The sequence below is a fragment of the Magallana gigas genome, chromosome 9, assembly GCF_963853765.1.
Source record: "Magallana gigas chromosome 9, xbMagGiga1.1, whole genome shotgun sequence".
In the NCBI taxonomy this organism is placed as follows: Eukaryota; Metazoa; Mollusca; class Bivalvia; order Ostreida; family Ostreidae; genus Magallana; species Magallana gigas.
Genome location: NC_088861.1, coordinates 11,183,002 through 11,208,674, shown reverse-complemented (window position 1 = coordinate 11,208,674; position 25,673 = coordinate 11,183,002). Strand labels below are relative to the sequence as shown.

Here is a 25,673-nt window from a genome sequence, read left to right as displayed (position 1 = left end):
AAAAGGATGGAAAAAAATAAAATAAAAACATGGGTGTTTATATTTTATAACGATTTTACTTCATGTTTAGTATGAGAAACACGTATGTAATTAAATTGTTTTTATATGAATTGTTACATATGTATACATACCTCACAACGAACGACGGTGTTCAGACATGTGAGAAATCTATATTTTTAATGTTGTATTGCTGCAGAATATAGAGATAGTATTATATAGTAAACCGGTTGTTTGAGAAGCCTAGTGAGCTTTTGCATATTGTGTTGCTTACATGTTTTTAGAATCTTTGAAAATTAGGAAATATGTATGTCTATGGTGTAAACTATAAAATAGAAATGAATTTCAGTGATCTTTTTTTTGTAACGGTTGGCAGAAGGAAAGATATAGTTCTCTCTCTCTCTCACTCTCTCTCTCTCCGAGATGTAGGCTAAATTATTAAGAATTTTGAAGTATAATTGTTTGATATTTCTTTATCCCAATAAATTATACTGTTTAAAACGAAATGTGTATTACCAGGCCCCCGTAAAATTATCTGGAAAACTTCTTTATAACATAATTACATGCATGAAAATAAAAAAAAATATTTTGGCATGATACAATACTTTTTATATTTTTATTTTCATAGTTTATGTGGAATAAAAAAAATCGAACAGGTCTTTTTGTTAACTTTTTTTTTGTTTTTTAATTAGAGCAATCCAAATTTTTTCCACTTTATATGAACACTTTATATATAAAAAATGCCCAACACAAGTGTAAATTTTAATTCGAAATGTGTTAATGATGCCTGCATAATAAATTATCGGTTGTTAATAATTTATCTTTACACTAATGTTGGTTTTCAGGCATCGGTTGCGATGATCATACGATACTGCTTTTATTTAAACTTATTGTTTAATACATAAAATGTATTAAACATGGTATATTGCCATTACATAAACCAAAGATACTATATACATGGTTATTTTCGCCTCGTGTAATTTTCACCCTTCCACACCGTGGTTGCAAACAGTTTTGAACCCTTCTTGAATTTGCCCAGTCACAAAGATAATTTAAATACAGATATTTGCATAGTCTTAAAGCCCACTGACAACGAGGGAGAAAGAGGCGAAGATAATTGGGTGCGAATATTTAGTTGTATACAGTTATTAATCCTTAAGCTTAAAATAAGAATTCAACCATATTTTTGAAAACTATAAATACCTAGAATTTTCAAAACTCAATATATTATCTAATAAATATTCTTTATTAAAGAAAAAAAAATCCGTCTCAATCATCTTATAATTCGTTGCATTTTCATATTTAGCGGAATGATAAATATTATGAAGTTGCCCATATTGTAAAAGCTTGTCAAAAAAATTGTTTTTTTTTTCTTTTCGAAATATTTCCGTATTGAGTAGTATGCAGGAATGCATTGATTTAGTTTAAATACTGTAAAATGATTCTAACACAGCTAAAAAAAAATGATTAACCGATTGTTTTTTTTTAACAGAATCTAAATTTGCAAATTGGCAAGACCTAATTTTGGTCTTAGTTTATTTTTCTATGAAAATGTTAACAGTGATGTTGTAATTTATTTCTAATGAAAACCAAAATGAAACCGTACCTAAAATGTCCTATTCATTTAAGTCTAAACCTGGATATTGTTTTTTCAACATAAGAAATTAATTTAGTAATTTTGTAAAATATTTATAAGTAATTCTAGTCCATGCATGTGTTACGGCGTGCTTTGCGTCCGCCTGGGGAATTTAGCTCCGTTGAGGAAAGTGTGGCCTTATGCCAAGCGACAACCTCTGATCCAGTGGTAAAACCTTATTGACCTTAATGAAGACAAGGTTGAGGATCAATTAACTATATGTTTATTCCCTCGTGTCCCGAACGCAAGTACATGTAATATCAATATTATACATTTATAACAATTCATTGATTAATTGACAATACAAAGGTTATCATGAATGTTGAAATACAAAATATTGAAGTTAAGTGACTTAATTATGTAGTAATGTTTTTTTTGTATGGTATGAACGAAAACGCCACGTCTCAGGTTCTCTATATTCATTATTATTTCATTATGAACCCTGTAAAAAAGGTAAACAATAGCAATTTAAGCATTCAGTATAACAACAAACATATTACATTAATACAATGATATTTTCAAAGAAGTATATACACGAATTAATTTCTTTCAAAATTTTCAATCCAGTAAATGAACCATAAAAGTTAGTCCCCATATATTAAAGTGATGAACACGTATTTTTGATGAGATCACATGCACATTTATACATAATAGTCATATGACTTAAACAGCTCTAATGCATTATATATGATATGTTTCTATACATGTATACCTGATTATGAATCAGGGTTCTAATTTGGTGCAATACCCAATTAATGGGCGATTACTGAGTGACAGATAGCGCTATTAATAAACATACAAAACTGATATAAAAATCAAACAAAACAAATGATAGAGGAAACAGGAAAAACCTCAAAATAGTTCGAGTTTACTTTAATATCCACAAGTGGCAAAAGTGATATTTTTGTCATTCGCATATTGGATATATTATGTTTCCTATCATTAACTACAATACCTTTGATACTTGTATTTTCTTTGATTAAAATAGCTATTTTTTGGCACAGAGAATCAATTAATAATATAAGGAGCAATAAGATATTTCAGTCTATGATTATCCTCTTTATTTATCAGCAGCTTGGTGCTGACCCTGGGCTGTGGCGGAACTCCGAGTCTATGGGCCACTGCTGCCTACCTGCATTCTCGATTCATCGGTTCCTGGAATATAAAACAAATTATAGAAAATCAATATCTAAATACTCACATTCAGTATTTCACAAACATAACATTAATTTAAATGCATATAATTGTTTTCTTATTGTCAATAAAGTTGAAAAATTTAATATTTATAAATCTTTAATTTGCGCTATTACATATAATGCACTTACAAGAAAATATGACTTTATTATAATAAGCTGCATACAAATCAGTAAAGAACTGCTAATTCTTATAAGGTAGCTGAGAGTATAGCAGCATCTTTCACCGAAAAGCTGTACACTTGTACATGTAGTATACTGACCTTCACATACAAATTTTGATTCTCAATCTAAATTTTTGTGAAGGACAATACACTAGTACTCTACATCCGGTGTAATTCAGGACTTATTTAAAGTGGTATGGGGCACCTCCATAATGTGGCGTATTTCCAATCAAAATAAACAATAAATCAAGTATAATTTTTTTCTTTCCCGAAATTTTTACTTAACAGCTTAGTGCAATTACATGTAGTTAGAGTAGTTATATACAAATATATAAACATTGAGTTCGAATTCCGCTGGGGCTTTTATATTTTTTTATTTACTTAAAAATTTTCAATTTTTTAAATTTCAATTTTTAGTCAGCAAATTGTGAAATTTGAAAATTCCAACATGCCTGAAGGTAAAATTATTTTGATTATTGTGTTCTTTTATCCACATTAACATCGACAGTTGTCAAAGTTATTGTATATTATTTTATTCAATAAAAAACAATTAATTTGATATTAAGCATTTTTGAGATAGAGAAAACAAATTATAATAAAGCACAAATTATATTAAACAGGTTTTTAGCTCACCTGAGCTGAAAGCTCAAGTGAGCTATCCTGAACATATGTCTGTCTTCCGTCTGTATGTTTGCCCGTCTTTTTCACATTTTCACATTTTCAACATCTTCTCAAGAACCACTGGTCCAATTTCAACCAAATTTGGAACAAAGCATTATAAGGCTAAGGGGATTAAAAATTGGGAAAATTAAGGATTAAGCCCTTTTGCGTGATAATTAGGAATTATAACAATCTTCGAGTAATTTTCAAAAATCGACTTCTTACAAACCATTAGGCCTGCAAAGCTGAAACTTATATGGAAGCATCCTCCGGTAGTGTAGATTCAAGTTTGTGAAAATCATGACTCCCGAGGTTAGGGAGGAGCCAAAATGGGGGGTCGACTTTTTACAAAGGAATATATAGAGTAAATCTTTAAAATATTTTTCTCAAGAACCATTTGGCAAGGAAAGTTGAAACGTATGTGGAAACATTCTTAGGTAGTTAAAATTCAAAGTTGTGAAAATCATGAGTCTCTGGGGGTAGGATGGGGTCACAATGGGGGTTGAATTTTTACATAGGAATATATTGAGTTAATCTTTAAAAATCTTCTTCTTAAGGTGTAATATCCCTCTGCTATTAATTTTGCCATATATGTTTTAAAAATTTTCGTATTGATTTTTTTCAAAGTCAATATCAATCGATTCATATGAAACAAAGTTGAAGTGATAAAGCGCTGCTAGATTTTTCAAAAATTGATAATTTGTCTAATCATGATATGAAGAAAACTAGACATAGTGATTAAAAAAAGCAAAATTATACCATCGCAACATAAAATTAAAAATATAAAATGTATATTAAAATAATATATAGTTATATACATTTCCAATTCATATTACATAACATATTGAAGCGCTGCATTTTAGTTCAGAATAGCACGTTGTTGTATAGGTTTGCAACAAAAATTGCTTCAATCAGCAAGAGTTATCTTTCTTTACCTTAGACTATTGAAGGTTTTACATTCATGTTTTGCATACAGTGCATGAAAAATTGCGCATGATAAATTGCCACTGTTTCTAAATTTTCAGAAAAGGTTTTCTGTTTTTAAATTTGGATAAGATAATAGTAAATGGATCCATATATTTGAGAAATCATAAAAATATAAACCAGAGCATTTTGTTATAACACAAAAAGGAGATCAAGTGAATAATATTCCAGTAATTGGTATGATATTCATATAGGAATATATTGTCTTGAATCAAATGTGATATTGTTTTTTTCAATTTTGTTTTCCCATATTTGCTCCCCCAGAATAGAAAAGCCTTCTTCAATTTTAAACATTTGAAATGTTATAGATTTCAAACGATTATAACTAAGTCTAGAATTTGTAATTGTCTTGGTCACTTCTTCCCAATTATAATTCATTCCGCTCTGTGAACGAGCTGTAAATAGTGAAATAAAAATATTCCATCCAAATATTCTCTGGCCTAAAACATCAAACATGTATTGTACATGTACTGAACTAATACATAAAATTTAGTTATATTTCAAAAAAAAAATTAATCCATCGAGGGGGGGGGGGGGGTGGAGAGGGGGAGGAATAGTCATGTAGATATTGCCTCATAAATACTTTATCATTCTGATACGTTTCTTGTAATACTTTGTAAAAGTTTTCTTTACTTTTTTGCCCCCTACTTCAAAAGAACCTTGGGGTTCAGTTCATTCCGTTCAAATTTTCTTTTTCTATATTTGAATTTAAATAAGTGTATCGCCTTCCAACATATATTGGGGCCCCAGCACCACCTCCCTTGTTGTTACATGCCTTAATAATTGGGACTTAACAGAAACAAAGTGATATTATTTTCTACAGAAGTTATCTCTCTTATCAGAGGGACATTCCACCTTAAGAATCATTCGCCAAGGGAAGCTGAAAATTATGTGGAAGGATACTTAGCTGAAATAAATTCAAGGTTGTGAAAATCATGACTCTCAGGGGTAGGGTGGGACCACAATGGGGGTCAAATTTTATTTAAGGATATATAGAGTAAATCTTTAAGCATCTTCTTTTCAAGAACCATATGGGCAGGAAAGCTGAAACTATTGTGGAAGCATCGTCAGGAAGTGTAAAATTCAAAGTTGTGAAAATCATGACTCTCGAAGGTAGGATGGGGCCACATTGTGGGGTCGAAGTTTTACATAGGAATATATAGAGTAAATCTTTAAAAATCTTCTTCTCAAGAACCATTAGGCCAGAAAAGCTAAAACCTATATGGAAGCATCCTCAGGTAGTGAAAAATTCAAAGTTCTGAAAATCAAGACCCTCAGGGGTAAGATGGAACCACATTGTGGAGTCGACATAGGAACATATAGAGTAAATCTTTAAAAATGTTTTTTAAGAACCATTTGGCCAGGAAAGCTGAAACTTTTGCGGAAGCATCGTCAGGTAGTGTAGATTCAAAGTTGTGAAAATCATGACCTTCGGGGGTAAGATGGTCCATTTTGTGGGATTGACTTTTAACATAGGAATATATTAAGTAAATCTTTAAAAGTCCTCTTTTCACGAACCATATGGCCAGAAAAGCTGAAACATATATGGAAGCATCCTCAGGTAGTGTAAATCAAAGTTGTGAAAATCATGACCCTCGGGGGTAGGATGGGGCTACAGGATGGGGTCACAAGGGGTGAGAGGACAAATCTTTAAATTGGAATATATATAAAAATATCTTTAAATCTTTTTCTAAAAATACATTTACCTAAAACAGCTGTAACTTTAGTGAAAGCAACTTCAGATAGTGTATTCAAATTAGTAGTGTGGGGCCACATTGGGGATTCAGTTGTACAAAGGAAAACATTTCTTAAAATTATTCCAAAAAACTGAAATTTTATTATATAAGCTTTAACTTATATGCAAGCATTTTTATATATTGCTTATTCTTTAAAATTGTTTAAACTTTGGCCCCTGGACGATTATTGGGCCTCATAAAGGGTTCTGAGTTTGATGTAGGTTTATATCCTAGCTGTATATAAACAATTGTTAAGGGTCCTTTTGATAACTACAATTCTGATTATTATACTTTCATGTTAAATACTGAAATCTAATTGGTTTAGAGGCAGTTTGTAATCCGTTCTATTACCCTCAGCGTGAGCAACACACTTGGCAACGGGTAACACAACGAATTGTTACATGCGCGTAAATTATGCGCGTACGGTCCGCCGTAGAATTCAGTTCATTTTTATATAAAAGCAGTAAAATTTTCTTTGAAAATAAGACATTCAGTATAATAAAATAAAAAGTGCCTGTTTGGGAGGGTAACTGTTGAAATTGACACCCCTCGAAAACAATTGTCAACCTCCGCTTCGCGTCGGTTGACAATGGTTTCCTCGGGGTGTCAATTTCAACAGTTACCCTCCCAAACAGGCACTATTTTTATAATGTGATATGACTATATTTACATTTTCCAATGTCTTTGCCTGTGATAACACTACGTATCGATTTTGTACTATAAAACACATAACTCTAAATCACGCCAAATTGAGGCGCCAGCGGGGTTTGCTTAATTATATTTGAATATTTAATCGGACGATGGCTTGAAATTATATAAATAGAAGTAACAAGGAATCATTCTTTGAATATTATGAGGCGATAATGTCGGTCGGGGCGTGATCAAATCTATCATAAAGCCCTTTGGGCTTCATTGGATTTGATCACGCCCCGACCAAAGTTATCACCTCATAATACTCAAAGAATGATTCCTTATTCCTTATATAAAATCACCCTGTTAGAAAAGGGACTTGATTATGAATATAAGAATATGCAGGGTGAAACATATTTTTTTGTATAGGATCCTTATTTCTTAAAAATCACCGAAGCAAAACAAAAAATGTATGTACCAGTAATGTGAAGAATTCATATTTGATAAAATTGACATTGAAAATGAGTAAAGACTATCTATGTCATAGATAGACTTTACTCATTTCAATGTCAATTTTATCACATTTCAACATATTTTAAAAGTTCTAATCAAAAATTGTTGCATTTTCATTTTATCTTTTGTTATGATTAATATCGTGAATTTATGAGTCCCATTGCTTATCTTTACTGAAATTGACTCCAAACTCTCATTCTTTGCATAAAATCTCATTAAACATATTACACTTTCTGAAGTAACTTTCAAATGTAGACTGCATGCACATTTTTGCAAGAAAATCGAGCACAGTTAGCTTTATTTGCAGCTACGCTATCTAAAGACTGTCCGTAGCTAAACTTATATCGGTAAATAGTATTGTTTTAATTTTTGAAAAAAAAAATACTTCGTCTATGTAAAGAAAATAAGCGGTTTTACTTAGGTTCAATAAATTCTGTTTTAAAGTTTGTTTCAATACATTTCCTGAAAACTATCGAAAGGAATGCAGATCGTGACGTTAATGTTAACTATGTGTAAGTTCATTACCTCATATTTACATTTGCAAATATGCTTCCTTATTTGGGCCTATAGAATAGCGAAAACGTTCATTTCTTTATGAACTGTTAAATGAAGTCACAATGATTACCGCATGCGCCTATCGCTTGACGACATTGGGCTCCACAGCATTTTATCACGTGATCAACTATGTTCATATCCCGGTGAACTTTTTAAGTTGCTGTTTATTTCTTAAATAATATAATGTTTAATTCATCTACATTGCCCAGCCTTACTTACATATGAAGTACATAATTAGGCTCTCATTCAAACGGATACAATAATTACTAAACAATTTGTATTTTGTGGTATTTTAAATATTGACTTGTTACAATTTTTCCATGGTTACATAAACGTGTGCGACATGTACGCCGGTTAATTTCATTTTCGCCGTTTAATGCCGGTAACGTAATCGGCGGATTTCGGCGTTTGCTGAAATGGGACAAATGAAGTTCGATCCACGCAAATCTAGACAGTTGAACTCTTCAAAATGTTCTTACTCCTTAAATGCTATTGAAAACTCCTCGATGAACCTTTGTTAATTTTCAATGTTTTGATGCTGTGTATCAACCTCTAATGATAAAACGCCGCTTAATGATACAAATATCATTAAGCGTTGCAATTGCTTTCTTTTAGCTTTTTGATAAATTGATTATGAAAAGTAAATAAAATTCACTAAATCACTGTTCATGTACGTAAGTACGTTAGCTGAAAAAACCCCAGCTAAATCGTCTCCTGTGAGACTTTGGGTACGACATTGTCATGATTATTTCGTGCAGTCCGTGATTTTTCCTAGGTCGGACCAATCGATAAACAGGGCTTGTCGATATCTGTCCTGTCATTTTCTTGTCAGTTTCAGCCGCTGTAGATTTCGACCAATAGATAAACGGGGCGTGTATATTTCAGTCTGGCTGTTTCTATAGAGCTATAAATTAACTATAAGTTTCCGTAAGAAATAGAGGGAATAAAACTTGGGAGATGTAAATATAAGTACATAACTCTTTTATCTTTTATTGGTCAATGCTTCTCTTTATTTTATTTTCTTAATCAATGTCAGAATGAATTTATGTATTATAAAGATATAGTCTGCTATATTTTAATCTCCAAAATTTAATTTCTTATGCTTGTTTTTTTTATATCATTGGCCAACTAATAAAAAGTTTTTTCCTGCACAAAATTGATTTTTTAAAGATATTTTAAATTAGAAACCAAATCCTTTTAACAGTTGTTTAACTTTAAAAGATCACGCAATAAAAAGTCCAGGGGTAACATCGCTCACCTGAGCAACACAAACTGACACTTTACAAATATGTAAAAATTTCATCCCTCGTTTTGGCCCCATCCTGCCCTTGGGGGTCATGATTTGAACAAACTATAATAAGAACTACATGGAGATGTTTCCACATACTTTTAAGTTTCAACTGGTTCTTGGTAATTTTTTTTTAAAGATTATTACGATATATTAACACGTTGACCCTCCCCTACATTTGTGACCCCAACCTACCCCCGAAGATCATGATATGATAGTTTTCATTATTTCTTATTCATCTCCCTTAAAATAGGACGTGGTCATTCTTTCGTACTCACTTGAATTCCCTAGGCTCAAGAGTGCTCCGCGCAAAGTTGGTTGAGGTTGACCAAGTGATTCTGTATGAGAAGAAAAATACCAAAAGTTTACAACAACGACAACAAGGATGGCGATGACGACAGTTGTCCCAGAAATTTTAGATTAAGAGGTTCAAAACATACAGATTGGGTTTAAATTTATCAATTATGGTTCTATCATTTAACAAGTATAAAATGATTACTACTCTAATCATTCTCTTCAGGACATAAAAAATGCTATTTTGAAAACAAGGGTGCATCAAATTAAAAATATAACTTTAATCTATCTCTACTTAAAGATTTTCTACCATTTAAATCATTGTTTTATGGAATTAGTGTGCAAATCTTTTACAATATTAGTATTTCATTAAGACTTATAGGCATATGCATTTTAACGGCGTTACAGTTTGAAGCTCTGCCATTCAGTAAACTGAATGAATAACTGAATGGTCTGGAAAGGTGACTGAATGGCACATATATGCCATTCAGTCACATTTTCCTCTTTTCCCCCTCTTTTTTTTTTAAGCATTTCAGTACATTTATAATTAAACTAAGGGGGTCCACCATTTTTTCAGAAAGGAGTGCAGTGTATTGCATTTTTAGTGTATACAGGAGCAAATACATGTACCTGTATAACTAGTACCTTATAGTGGGTTTAGGTCCGGTTGCAAGTCGTCTGGTGAAAGTTTTATAAAGTGTAATGTTGGTTTGTATAAAGGACTTTTACGTTAATATAGATATAGATAAAAATAGAAGTAAATGCCAGTTATAACCAGCCTAGAAACAAATTGGGTTAGAAGTAAATTGTTATTATTATATGCAAATAACTTAATTACCTATAATCTTTTTCATTATTTTTAGTTTAGTTTTAGCAAATGAAATTAAAGTTTAAAGGAAAATAAATACCATTGCAACAAGGAAAATGCGTTTTCCCTTGTTTTCTGACAAAAATAATAACAGCGGCAGAAACAAGAAGCAGCACGAGAAATATCAACATGTAGAAGTTTTTATCTTCTGATCCCGTAATCCTTCTGTAACACAAGTACTTCTTAAGATAATTCATTTTATTCTGTATGCATTTAGTATGAATAAAGTTTACTTAACATTACGATCAGATAACTTTGGCTTTTAAACACTACGTATAATGTGTGAAATGTTCAATGTTTTTGGTAGTACAATTTGAATATACATGTATCAATATATATATCTATTTTTTGAAGATCAAGATGTTTTAGCACATGTTAGTGCTATATGATCCACTGTAAGTAATTGATTCTGTATGCTGGCTTTACACTCCTCAACTCGCTCACACTTTTACGGTACTACATTGTATGCATCGATGATCTCTAATTTCATTCATTTTTTATATTGAAAAAAAAGAGTTTTCTTTTAACACATTTTTCAAACGCATGCTATTTAAAAAATAGAATGTTAATTCTTTCACGCTAAACGATAAAATTTGACCGAAAAAACTTTTGTAAACAAATTAATAACTTTACAACAGTAAATTTTTATATATTATGAATAGATATTCACAGTTTATTAATTATATGATTTTCTGAACCATTCCCCTGAAAATTAGATAAATATATTTCTAAAAGGAATAATATTATTCAGTAATCTACAAGTCAATAAACATAATTATATCTGGAAAACTACGAAAACCTGAATAATTCACACGCACGGAAAAACGGTTTCTCGTTGTGTTAACGTTGTAATTTACAGAGTCCGACATGATTGATCTCTATTACTGATCTAGAAAACGATTCTGATAACTTACTCTGGTATTGTTGAACTATTCGTTATTACGCTTCCATTGGAAATTACCAACGTTTCTGTCAATATCCTGTCCTTATTTTTCTTCACTGCATTATAGCAACCTTCGTCTAAAATAGGTAATGTCTAGAAGGAAGTTGTAATGTTTTTCTTTGTTTTTTGTTAACGGGCTATGATCATTAAATATTATAGAAACGAGAAAAGCAATTAATGTTGTTCCTCTTAATATTGAGATTAAATGTCACACAGGTCACTGATGAACACATCAAATTAAGCTTGTGAAATTTTGCAGCACTTACAAACCTTTAATAACAAATCAGAGGAACATTCTTATTAATGACTAAGTTCAATAAAACTCCTAAATCAGACTCAATGAAGTTTCACTGTTGAATCAGTTTATAAGCGTCTTTCCAGAATTTCTCTATATGTTTAGATTTTCACGAAGTGCTAAGTATCACGTATGTACTTACACAGATAAGCATCTGTAGATAAATATCGATCTGGACACGGTGGATCTACTTCGCTGCATTTCAATCGGTAATGAGGCTGTATTACAGCGCCATATGTATTGTATTCAGTGCAAGCATCTAAATATTTGAAGTTATTTTAAATATGAGTACTTAAAGATACTTACAGAGGTTGCATATCTTTGATTCTTCATGAAATTACAAATCGGAACGAGCATTACCAGATAATGGAAAGAAAAATATGCAGTTGACTTCAAAAATACAAATTTTGTAATTGTAGGAACGGCAATTACTGTTATTTACTATTTTTCCAGTCATACATAATGTTGCACTGCTTACATGTACAATATATTTTTTCTTTCCTTGCTTGTCAATGTTTAAGAAAGATAATAACAACTCTGTGCCGGATAATTATGCCTGTTCCAAGATGGCATTTTTGCACCCACTTAAGAAGCAGTTTCGAAAAAATCCATTATACCAAGTGATAGACCATTGTATAGAGAGTATATAACCACTTTTGTTTTTTGTGTGTTTCACATGACAAGTGAAATATTTACCTTTAAAAATCAATATTTACATTCCACATATTTTATTCTTGTAAAGTATGTTGAAAACGACGGCTGTTATAACACTGTAATGCACACAGGGTACTCAAAGGTTAAAATGACGAATTTTATTATGACGTCACAAATGTTGAACGCTGTTAACTGTAACGTCACAAGCGAAAATCAAAGCTGTTACTGTGGGTCTTACATTAATATGAACTTACCCTTAGGATAAGATGGGAATTTTAAGGTATAAATCACATTTGAAGACAAGGCATGAAGTTAAAATAAGGTAAATATAAGCATTAAATCATGATTTTTTTAAGTATATAGTCTCATAACTGCAGCAATGTTTGCGTACAAATTTTCATAACGCGCTAACGCGCGTTGCTCAATTTGTATGCACACACTTCATCAGTTATGAGACTGTATACTTAAAAAAATCATGATTCAATGCTATAATATCCCATAGGAAAATGAGTCCTATAGGATTTTCTAAAAATCCTATAGAAATTATATTTCCTGTAGGAGAATGGTATTTCCTGCAGGAATTTGACTCAGAAAGGTAGTTTTCTTATAGGAAATTAAGATTTCAATTTTCCTATAGAAATGTTTTTTTCCTGTGGGAAAAATTATTTCCCTGTAGGATTTTATTTTTGAAAGCTAAATATTTCGCCTCAGAGGTGAGATACAATGATAACAAAGGTAGTTGTAAAGACGTTAAGCAATTGTCTATCATATGGTGCATTTGAATTTTTCGATATATGCTTCTAAGACGGGTACAAAAATGCCACCTTGGACTGGCATAATAATATTTAATATGGCATGGCTAGTTTGAATTGCGTTCTTATGATAGAACGTAAACTATTTGTATTTAAGTATCAATTGCTAAATATGCATTTTTTAATGTTGAAATTTTTTGTAACGTGAATTGTTCTTTAACAAAAGATTAACTTTATATCTAATGAATCTGATTTTAAAAATGTTTGCCAACTATTCACAAAGTTTACACTGAATACTACAAGAAGGTTTGCCGGTTACTTGATGCCACAAACACGAAAAAGAGAATAAGATATAAATTTTCTTGTCATACCCCATCCATCATATCCTGCGTCAACCAGCCATTTAAAATCTAGCATTTCTTTCACAGTATGAATTGTTTTTGTTATACTGAATAATATACTTCATAAAAATATATGAGATGAACGTCTGTGCTCAAACATTTATGAAAAGGGGGGTGGAGATGAATTATTCAATGCTTTCTTTTGAAAATTCCTCATTTCAACAAGAATAGGATTGACAAAATAAATATAATAGAAATTATAATAGAAATTTAAATTATATTAGAAGTATTCATAATTTTTGGTAATGAATAAACTGTAAACTTTGTGGATAGCAGTACTGTAGCCAAAAGAATCAGAGTCTTAGATATCTCGGATGTTTTTACAAAATACCTATCATTTTCTGGTTCAAGATGTTTATTCAATGCACACGTAAATACCATGTATATAATATTCTGGTGCACAAACTTCAAGGAATTCGTCTTCAAGTTCGTTCATGACACAGTGATATTTGAACTTGACAGTTTCTGTACAATTCTGGATGAAGGCCAAGGATGTACAGTTTTTCAGCCTCGCCCTTTCCATCATCTCGGATTTAGTTCTTGGACAAGATGTGACCGAATCAACCGTTTTGTTTGACCAAAAACAAAATTTGCCATCTGATATCTAGCAAAATGATGTTCAAGACTTGCTGAGTCTTTTGTTAAAAAAAAGTCGTGCAAAATTGAAAAAAATGCGAATACTGACAATTAAGAGAGGAATTACCTTAAAGTTATTAAATCTTTAAATCGTTGGATTTTTTAAACATCTGTTACTATGTAGACTTTATGTGATGCGAAAAATTATTCTTTATAGTAACATTCAATAGTGTAATGCAGTGGAAAAATTAAACTTACCCGCAAGCATTTCACAGCAATGAAAGTTAAAATAACCGAATGTTTCAACTGCATCATCTGAAACGCTTTAGAATTATAAGCTAGTGGTATCTAATGCTGTAATACAATTTTTTTTGTTAATTTAATATAATTTTATTGCCACAAAAATGTTGTAGAACTACATTTACATGTTAAATAATTACGTTTTAGAATTCTAATTGCAATTATAATAATACTTTACTGTTAACATGTATTGATTCAAATAAAAAGATTTACTTCAACCTTCTATAACATGGGTAATTATATTTTCCTTCATATCTACCTCAAACATGGACAATACAGGCAATGAAATAAGCAACTAACTTCTTTTTGCTGGACTAGGTGCAGTAGGGATATCTAAAATATATCAAGATTAATTTTGATATAGATTATACCTTAAAATGATTATTCTTGTCGTACACATTATAATGTTAATTAAAGAATATACACTATATGCAAGACAAAAATGCATAATTTATTTAACAAAAATAAAGAAAACAAGAATGAAAATAATAACGCCTTTTTAAGTAGTTTGTATTGTTTCATTGTTTCTTAGGTTTTTGTATGTCAATATAGTCATTAAGGTCTTCCGTTTCCAACGGAAGACCTTATAGTTTTCGTACGATTTCTTCTTATTATTATTTTTTCCACAAATTTGTGCACGCGATTTCTCGAAATCTATTCGACCGATTTCAACCATTTTTTCACAGAAGATGAGACTTGAGATAAACTTCATACATTTTTGAGATTTTTCTTGTCGTCACTTCCGGTACCGATTTATCGGCCATTTTGCACATTTTTACGACCTTTTTTGTGCAGAGTTGATCTCAGAAACTATCAAAGATATGACTATGAAATTTTCAGGATAGGTAGTCTATAGTTTGAAGTTGTGCACTATTGTGCTGTTTTACGCCAGTGGCGCTATTTCTTGGAGCTCGCCTAGGCACGAAAATCGGGTACGAATTTTTATTCAAAATTTTCATACGTTTTGATCTGTATCTTTTTATCAGTTGATATTTTGTTAAGACATATATAACAAAAGTGGTAGATAATCATAAGTTCTTTCCAACGAAATCAAGAAAAAGGGACTGGCCCCTTTATTTAGGGGGGAAAAGACTCGTAAACTGTATTACAAATAACTTAAAAACGATAAAGATATTGTAATCTATTATAGAAGCAAAGTTGTTGATCGTAACAATATTAGTTTGAAAAACTCATTGCCACACCACACCCACTGATGATGTCATTAGGGATTTTAGGGGACTAAAATCTTAAATCTTTAATGTGCTGTATGTGAAAAAGCAAAACTCTTTGTCAAGCATTTGAAAGGATATTGACAATCGTATACATTATCTGAAAGGGAGGGGTTGAGTGGAAATTCTGAAATTTCTTTGATATTTTAATGGTATCGTTAAAAAAATTGAACGGAAGACCTACTCGTTACTCGTAACGAGATCGTATCTAGTTGTACAACTATATTTGGAGGGTTTTTTTTATTACTTTTTTAAAACCTTTTTTCTCAGTAAAACGATCGATTTTACGGGTAAGCTTGCATTTTTATCAGTTTAAGCTTCGCTTAATTTGATTACTTAATATGCATTGCCTTTACAGGCCGCACTACCCAGTCTGTTTTTCAGTTGAGAGTAGTATGCGGCATTCACCGTTTGGCCAGAGAGTACAATCGCACGCTCCATTAAAAAATCGTTTGTGCCACCGGTAAATAAGAGATCTAGAAACAATTCTATGTTTTTTTTAACGTTTTCTCCATCAATTGTATTATTCCTATTAATGGTTTATTCAAGGAAACACATTTTTTATGGCATGCTGTTACGTGCGGTCAGTCGGCGTAATAAAGATTTTTGTAAAGACATATTCTTGTCGTAATAGCCTTAAAAATCATTTGTTTGATTAAAAAAAAGTTTTATTTGACATATGAAAATGACGAACACAATATAACCTACATAACAATTGAAGATTATAATGTTTGACATGTTTAAAAAATGTTAATATTCACAACAAAAAACTTTTCTACGAAGTTTGTACAAATTTTACAGTGGGCCTTGCGTACTTTTCGTGATCCTTTAATGCAGTAAAATTTCATAGTCTGTCCCAATTTGTCTCTTCAGTCATTTTTGATGTTTTTAAATCAAACACACACATGTCAATGAAGTTATATTGAAAAAGTCCATGATTTCTTCATTAATACAACATTTGTTTATACCCGGGAAATTTCACATTGACAAACGTCGTGTGCAGATTCAAAATAGGAGAGGTTTACTTTTTTCTCCATTTGGAAGTACTTGGGGCACCTAACACAATTTGTTAACGTATTCCGGGGTACTTAATATTGTTTGCAATGCCAAATCGCCGCAGACTTTCTGTTTCTTAATTGTGTATTGAAACTTGAAGCGTTTCAGAGCTGATATTTGGAATTCTATTTATTTTAGTGAAAAGGTGTAGTTAAGGTATCCCACTCCTAAATGTTGTTGTATCAAGATTTTCTTGAGAAGTATATCATTGAAATCTGTAGATAAAACATACTTAAAAAATACAAAGATAATGGGGGGTCAGTATCCATCCCTCTGAGTTATGGCCTATTTAATTTGACCTTTTCGCACCTAAAATGCAATTTCATCCTGATTAGGATTTGCTGTCAGTATTTTTGATTAAGCAAACTTATTTCTTCAAATATTGTTTTTATTTATGCACAATGGTCACACTGAATAGAGGGATTACGCAAAAAATTTGTACGAAGCTGCATAAATTGTTTTGTGACCTGTTTGCACTTAAAATAAACAATTTTTATAATAGTTACAATTTGATTTGAAATAAAAACTTTTTGAATATCAAGAATTTTATAAGATTAATCCAGTTTGCCTAGATATGTATTCAGTATCATTTTGACATAATATAACATGGGGGTCAGTGATGTCAAATTTTAGATATAGGGCTTGAAAGGTAAAATTCTCGCAAAATTTGGCTTAAAAAAATTCAGACATGTTCTATATATTTGCATGATTTTATGCTAAACGGCTATCACATTCTCAAGATATGATTTTGTACATGTCACACAGAACCTATAAAATATGTTACAAACCTATCAAATGTTAAAAATGTGAATAATGAATAAAGTATGATAAAAAGAAAAGTATATTGAAAATTCATAAAATTGCTTGTTTCTGTCATTTTCGTCTAAAAAGCCTTCCGCACGAAAAAATAGTTCCCCAAAAAACTTTTTTGTTTCTTGAATTCAAATGGATTTTCTTTATGAATGTTGTGTAATTATGAAATAATAATCTATCTGTGATGATTAAATAAATAAAATCATATTCATTTCAAATATAATGATCATCTGCGCAATGAAATCAAAACATGAGGAGTGAGATACCTTAAGACACAACGGTATCTATAATTTTCGAGACAAGTGATAGAAGACAATTTTTGGGACAGGGTATAGTTTGATTTTAGGAAGATCATTGAAAATCCATTTAGTTTGATCTGGAATTTTATCACATATAAACTCACACAATTGTCCACGAACTTTTTGGACATCCCTTTGTATATCCCCACTTAACTGTCTTCATTCTTTTAATAGTGACTAAATTTAAAAAAAAGTTTTATGTGATGCAACTTTTCGCAACGTTTCTCTGAACATATTTTAGCATACCTGAACAAAACGTTCAAGTTAGCTTTTCTAATCACCTGTTGTCCGTCCATATAATATGTAACTGTACTTATTTTTTTATTTTATCTCTAGAACTAAATTTAACCAAACTTGGTGAAAAATGTCTTTGTGGGAAAGGAGTTCTAAATTGTTGAAATACAACCTTTTACAAACGGGGTAAAATCACGAAACAGCGAAAATATTGTGTTTGCCATGAACAGTTTTCTTATCACGAATCACTGCACCAGAAATAACAATATTTACAACAAAGCTTGTAGTATAGTAAAAATTATAAATTGTTAAAATTGTGACCCCCAACGATACTGGGACACCAATCGGGGTCTTCAGTTTAACATGGATGTTAAACTGTATACCCCATTGATGCATATATACACAACATATTTGTAAATTTACATCCCAACAATTTGTGGGATTAATAAGCAAGCATCCTTGGATAAAGTAGATTATTATTATCAAAACTGTGATCCCGGACCACTTTATTCAATAACTACATTGCTATACTTTGCGAGATTACTATGCAAGCATCATCAGCCATTGCAGATATTGTCAATAAAACTATTTTAGTATCTTTTAGCAAGAATGTTACACCTCAAGCTGCACATTCCGGTTATTTTTTTTTTAATTTTAAACATGTATTAGTGCTATTCAACAACATATCTTTTTTACTGCTATAAAATAGTATCTTTACGTGTAGAAAAAAGGTTCAATTCTAAGTCCTAAGGATATGGTATAGCTCTCTCTCTCTCTCTCTCTCTCTCTCTCTGTCTCTCTCTGTCTCTCTCTATCTTTTCTTTCCCCTGATATGTTACTCTCAGAGAGTAGAATATTTTTGTGTTACATTTAATTAGTTTAAATTTAATTTAATTAAAGAAAAAAGCAAGAAGGTATATACGGTTTGAGCCTAAAATGGTCCCCTTAAATGAACATTGTTATTTTACTCTAATTCTTTGTTTTATTTGTACAAATATATATTTGAAATTTTGTCATAGATTTCATTCTGATTTTAGTGCCCACAATTTAAAAATATGACATCATAAAATTCACCTTTTCCCGCCATGTTCTCATTTTTGACATAAAACAGCTTGTTTTGAAGCAGATTTTCTTTAGGGAACATTGAGCGACTGCTTGAACAAACAAAATATTTTCACCAAAGATGTATCTCTCCAATACTTATAAGTGACACAAAGTTCGTTCTTGTTCAAAGAGTCGCTCTATATTTCCCATTCGAAAAACGACAAGAAAAATGTCAAATTTTACTGATTTTGATTGAATTATAAAAATAGCGTCACTTCTGACGTCATATACTGCCAATGAGTGCATATAAATCCAATAAATAGGTTAAAACATATTATATGTCAACTCTTTTATAAAATAACACAACAAATGAATGTACCTGAATCATTTTAAAAAAGCGAATCATGGGGGCCAAATTTGACTAATATCATATATAGTTCTTAAAGATATATCGTGGTTATCTTCCGTTGTTTTTTCTATATTTATATTTTCTTATATGATATATAATTAGAGATATAAAAATTCACTATGAAAAAATAAGAAACCCGATTTAAAAAAAATATATTTTGTTCAACTTTTTGAAATAAGATATTTTCCTATTTTCCTAATTTTATTTAACCTTTAACACGAATAATCAAAATGTTTGTTTCTAATAAAAAATATTTAGAAAAAATAAAATTTGGAGTAAACATGTACCTAATTTGTTTGCAATCTATACTTTTAAATAAATAAGTCAATTAAATGTATAATGCATTCAACAAAAAGTGAAATTTCTTAGTTAAAGAAATCATATGATCTCTATAGTCAGTCAGGGCAAGACTGAAATTCATCATAATAATAATAATAATTGAATAATGTTACATCTACAAGCTACATGTACGTAATGTATATATCTTAATTTTCAAAAAAAAATATGGCTTGTTTCATCATAATTATATTCTAAAGTTAATTTTTTCAACCCATTTACTTCAAAAATGAGATAAAATACAATCTGTTCTTGACTATAATTTATGTACTGTATTGGATGTGGTGCCGCCTATGTCTTTAAAAGATGCATACGTAATGCACTCTGTATGAAGGACACATGTGTTTTATTTGCATGCGAAGCACTTTCTGCGCAAAATAGGACGGATACCTTACCTTGGAAATTCTTTTAAAAAACAAATATATTTGAAGTATAATTGTCAATCGAAGTTTCCTTAATTCTTTTTTTTTTACAAACATTGTACTACAATGTGTAATTCATGCAACTAGAAGTCCGTGCAGGCTGATTGCCTCGATTTTCCAAGCAACCGACCGTAACTCTCTCGACCGGTATATATCACCCCTGCGAATGTGTTCGGAATGTTTTCTTTATCGTTGCTAAGTAAGTAATAAATCCAGAGGTGCTCAAATGAAAGTTCACGAGACTTCACCGATATGTGTTCACTTCCTGTGAAATTTCGAGCGGAAGTATAAGTGCTCGGATAATATTCTCCAAATACGTAAGTACTGGTCGTTTTTCATATCATATCCTAGTGTGATTTATGTTAAAACGGGAAAAGCTTTCAAGATGTATGTCTTATTTCAAACACGGGTAGAGTGGTTGAAAATATAACCATTGGGTTGCTTAATAAAATCATAGCCATGTTTGATGCTTGTGGTGTGCAATACCATGTTTTAAAAAAAAATAATGGGTGTCTGTTTTGCATTAAAACTTAGTATATCGAGCCATTTTCAAGGAACATTCTGTATAAAATGGTATAGTCTGTTTCACTATTGATGTTATTACTAGGTCAGGCGCGGATCGAAAATTAATCCTCAGGAGGGATCTCTTTTAAGCATGTTAGTTGTTGCAACAGCAGACAAAAACTAATTTTTGTATAGTCGCATTTCTTTCTAGAACACATTTTATTCACCAATTAATGAGGATAAAGTTTAAAATCAATAAACCTCTAGATTTTATATTTGACTACTATATTAAGAACCTAGATACAAGTACTGTGAAATAGACTTTATACACGAGGTACGATTTTTACTGCGAAACTGAAAGGGTCAAATAAAACCACGTGGTCTAAAATTTGAATGACAATAACATTCGCAGGGGTGTATATACCCCAGTGGCAGTTGAGGAGCGATCGAAACAAATATGGCGAGCAAATACTCTCAGCTTCAATATTGACAATACAACCTTAAACTCATCCGACTGGCTAGACATTTAAATATCCGTACTGGTGTAGTCAGTTTGGGCGTGGCAGGCGCCTGGTAAGGACATGCCGTCCTTTGCTATAAATTATTTGACCTAAAAGAGCAAATAATTACACCAGAGCATTTTAAAACCAAGGTCTTACTACTTTTGAGGCAAGGGAGTTTTATTTTAAAATGTGTGTATAGTTCATTCCAGTTGCAAATGCAGCCAAGTTCCTTTATTATTTTGTTTACTTATTTCATAAAGCTTTCTTTAACATAGTTTTGAGTACATACATTATATACTGGAAACAGTAATAAAAATAAATAAAGTACTGAAGTACTGACGGGAGTTGATTTTATCGATTATTATTTATTTTAAAATCAACGATATGTTATTTTGCTTGGCAAGTAGTAATTACGCACATTTTTATAATATGAATTCTCGGACTTTCCCGACAACCCCGTATGAATAATGTTTTGTAATATTTAAAAATAGAATTGATTCCATCAAACTATGTATCAGTATCGAAATATTTCAAAAGGTGTATGGATCAAAGCAATAACGAACTCTAGTCTCCTCCAAACAGATGCTCGGTTGTCTCCGTTAATCTCTGACAAACAAGAGACATTCTCTGCCAAGACCAGGTCACGTGATAGCTTGTTGGCGCAACCTCTAAATACATAGTTTACGGAGACAGCCGTTGGTTGAAGAAGACTATATTGAACTTTGGTGTAGGAATACGACTGCAAAATATAACTAAATTGTTCGTGCTATTTAGAATCTGACTATTTTCAAGGTATTTATAAATAAGTTTTATTAGAAACAATGCTTCTGATACATTACATCGAATTTATCGATAATTTTTAAGAACTAAGTCTTGTCAGCGGTGATGATTTGTGCTAAGGTCCAAACACTGTTTTAGTTTCGGTTTGCCAGAGTAACTGCAGTGGAGAGTTGATTAAAATAAACTCCCAAAAATAGAAAAGCCTCGGATAGTCTTTTAAACAAGCAAGTAAAGAGACAATTATAGTAATAAATTGCATTGAGAATTTTAAAATGGTCTAAATGTTTTCACAGAATTACAGAAAATTAAATTACAAGCGATTAACTTAATGTCTACTCAAGTTTTGCTCGTATAACCTGGGTTTGAGCAATTTACGCTTTTTTATAATCTGCTTCGCGGATTATAAAGCGTAAACTGCCACAACCCAGGTTATACTCGTATAACATGGGTAGACATTGAATTAATTTCTTAAATAATATAATATTATATAATGATAATAATGATAATATAATAAAAGTTTATGTCCAATTTTTGGGGCCCAGAGGGCATACAAGTTTACAGATATTAGACAAAAATGCCTAAAAGAGAGATTTTACATATAAAAAATTCCATACACATATATGAGTTTGTAATCTGCTTCGCGGATTATAAAGCGTAAACTGCCCCAACCCAGGTTATACTCGTATAACGTGGGTAGACATTGAGTTAATTTCTAAAATAATATAATATTATATAATGATAATAATGATAATATAATGATAGTTTATCTCCAATTTTTTGGGTCCAGAGGGCATACAAGATTACATATATTAGACAGAAATGAAGAGAGATTCTACATATAAAAAAGTCCATACACAGACATAAGTTTGTAATAGCCGGGCAAATGTACATCTGTATGTCAAAACATATTAACAATGTGCATATGATATGTCGTCATAAAAGTAGTTTAAACAAATATAAAGTTAGTATCATGATTTGTATAAGTATTTCACCGATTCATTTAGATCTCAAAGTATTCTTTTATTTTTTTTGAAAGCATTAATCATAAATTCACTTAACTTTGTAAGTATTGTTTTTCTTCATTGGATATAAACCAGATAAATTTGTCTTTCTCTGTTAAAAGTATAAAGTTTTTGTTAAGTATTGAGGCATGATGGAAAATGGTTTTTCTTTCTTTTTTATATACTGGACATTCAGTAAGAAAGTTACATTCATCTTCTGAACAATTTTTGTTACATAATAAACATGTTCTTTTGTTTCTTTCTCAAGGAATTCTTTGACAAGTATTATTTTTTTTATATTTTTAATATCTACCTCTTTCAACTAGTAAGTCGTGCGCACTTATCTATCTATCGATCGATCGATCTATCCATCCTTCCATCCATCGATCGATCGATCGATCGATCGATCTATCTATCTATCTATCTATCTATCTATCTATCTATCTATCTATCTATCTATCTATCTATCTATCTATCTATCTATCTATCTATCTATCTATCTATCTATCTATCTATCTGTCTGTCTGTCTATCTATCTTTCTTTCTTTCTTCCTTTCTTCCTTCTTAAATTCTTTTAAGGTGAATGTTTAAAGACATTTGACGTCAATGCAAATTTTCGTCCTAGTTTCAGGTATCATATAACTAAAAATAACTAAAGGGGAAAACAAGTTTCGGTTTCTATACAAGTCTTACACGTAATCATTGATAAACACAAGTATGTATTCTTGCCAACTTAGGTTAACATTTTTTTGTTTCAGATGAAGTCGATGTTTAAGATTTTCTAATTCATATTAACTAAAAAAAGTAGATTTGGATCAACTATCATGGCTCAACGTCATTTTAAGACGGTAAGTTATGTATTTGATGGATTCTACAGGTTTTTCTTATATTTTTAATATCTACCTCTTTCAACTCGTAAGTCGTGTGGACTGATTCTGAATCTACAAACTCAAGTGTTTTTCTTATTTTATGAGACTGGATAAAGATATGTGATTCCATTGTAAAATTTTCTTTATACAAAAATAATTATCAAGTTTTCCTGAGTTTAAGCCTTCTTCATGTTTTAATGACTAGTAATTTAAAAAATGTTTTCTTAAATTTTTCTTCACTTGTTGTTTAAAACATGCAGTTTTGTACTTTTTACAAAAAAGAGTGAAATGTTAATTTTCTTAATAAAATAGACTATGCTTTTGTACCAAAAGTTAACATTGGGCAGACTAAGATTAATAGTTTCTTTATAAGCATTGTGTAGCAGGGAATATATATAATTATATAGAGTCGAATTTTTAAATTGTACTTGAGTATACCTGCGCTTTATACTTAGAAAGGCAAAATATCAAGGAAAAAATGACGACATTTGCTCTTGCAAACAATATCTACTTAAGTGATGTCATAGATGGGCATGTCATGGACAATATTGACTAATGTTACGTCTAATATGTTAGACAACCTCTGTATAATGTTGGATAAAGATTTGATTTTGATACGATACTACATAACAATTGGTTAAAATTGTTGGGGTGAGGGGCAGTTATTTGATCATCTACATGTATATAGTCCTTTATTGTAATATACACCATTCTGACATTTTGCCGTTTAACTTGAGATGAAATAGTCGCAAACAGACATATTACATACAATTAATTTCTTCGTCTGTTTACTTCAAAATCCAAATTGATCATCATTAAACAAAAAGGAGTTGTGCTAGATAATTTTAGTTGATGAAAAATTTGAAGAAAAGCAATTTTACAATATTAAAAAAAATATTGTAAATTATTGACAGATACCCTGACCTCACAAAAGATTCTCTGAATTTTAGACCAGAAAACTGTTGTAAATGTAAAATACAAATCTTACCGTGACAGGCTAAAACGCGACAGAAGAAGAGCTAACACACCTATCAGACATTTAAATACTGTTCTGTTCTGTGCATTCCAAGAACTCATTCTGTTTTCCACAAAAGTGAACAAAGTGATAAAATAAAGGGAATATCATTCAACAAAAGATGATACAGGTAATTGAGACAATTGAATACCGAGAAATTTCTTAAAATTACTTGTAACAACAAAGCTCAAAGTTGGGCAAAATTATTAAATTGTTTTTTTTTTGAAAATGCTTATATATAGTATATTTGAAAAAAAATTGGCTGACAAAAATGATATTGTGTTGTTTAATTATATATCTAGGATTAAAGTCAAAATCATAGAGGTATTTGACACTTTTGTTAACTTTGTGTGTAAATGACTGGTTCAGAAAAGGGATAAAGGATGACAGATACACTGATCTCACAAAAGATTCTCTGAATTCTAGACCAGAGAACTGTAAGAGTCTAGTCATTGTCAAAACAAACCAGTTAGTGTGGGGAATTTTACAACTCAATACTCGTATGATATACAAGAAATTAAAAAAAAACTGTGGTAAACGCAGCTACTGTCGTTGCAAGGGTTTCTGACAATAATAAACAGCCCATGTGTTTCTGAATTGATAAACAGAAATATAAAAAAAAACTTTGGCATTGTCCGTCCATTCTATATCTCAATTTAAAATTTTTTGATGTGGCTATTTTACAGTGTTCATTTAAAAAAAACCCCACACTCACTGGTG

The 25,673-nt window shown here is 30.9% G+C and overlaps 1 protein-coding gene across 1 annotated transcript; it reads right to left on the bottom strand.

Annotated features, from left to right (window-relative positions):
* Window positions 1-1,841: 1,841 nt before the first annotated feature.
* LOC136271201 (uncharacterized) lies at window positions 1,842-24,936 on the bottom strand. Its single transcript, XM_066070669.1, has 10 exons — window positions 24,927-24,936; window positions 23,128-23,181; window positions 14,740-14,772; window positions 14,398-14,454; window positions 11,899-12,015; window positions 11,433-11,538; window positions 10,559-10,683; window positions 9,635-9,694; window positions 5,988-6,168; window positions 1,842-2,788 (listed from the first exon to the last, which is right to left on the bottom strand). The coding sequence occupies exons 4-10, from the start codon at window positions 14,405-14,407 to the stop codon at window positions 2,779-2,781; spliced, it is 609 nt and encodes a 202-aa protein (XP_065926741.1). The 5' UTR covers window positions 14,408-14,454; window positions 14,740-14,772; window positions 23,128-23,181; window positions 24,927-24,936; the 3' UTR covers window positions 1,842-2,778.
* Between the last annotated feature and the right edge of the window lie 737 nt (window positions 24,937-25,673).

Bases quoted from the DNA above. Each gene is read 5' to 3' on its own strand.
- LOC136271201 (XM_066070669.1), bottom strand. The intron at 11,539-11,898 runs GTAAGTACATAC...TACCTATTTTAG, and splicing joins ATCTACAGATGCTTATCTGT to ACGAAGGTTGCTATAATGCA. The intron at 6,169-9,634 runs GTGAGTACGAAA...TATATGTTTCAG, and splicing joins CTTGAGCCTAGGGAATTCAA to CTTTTCTGGCCATATGGTTC.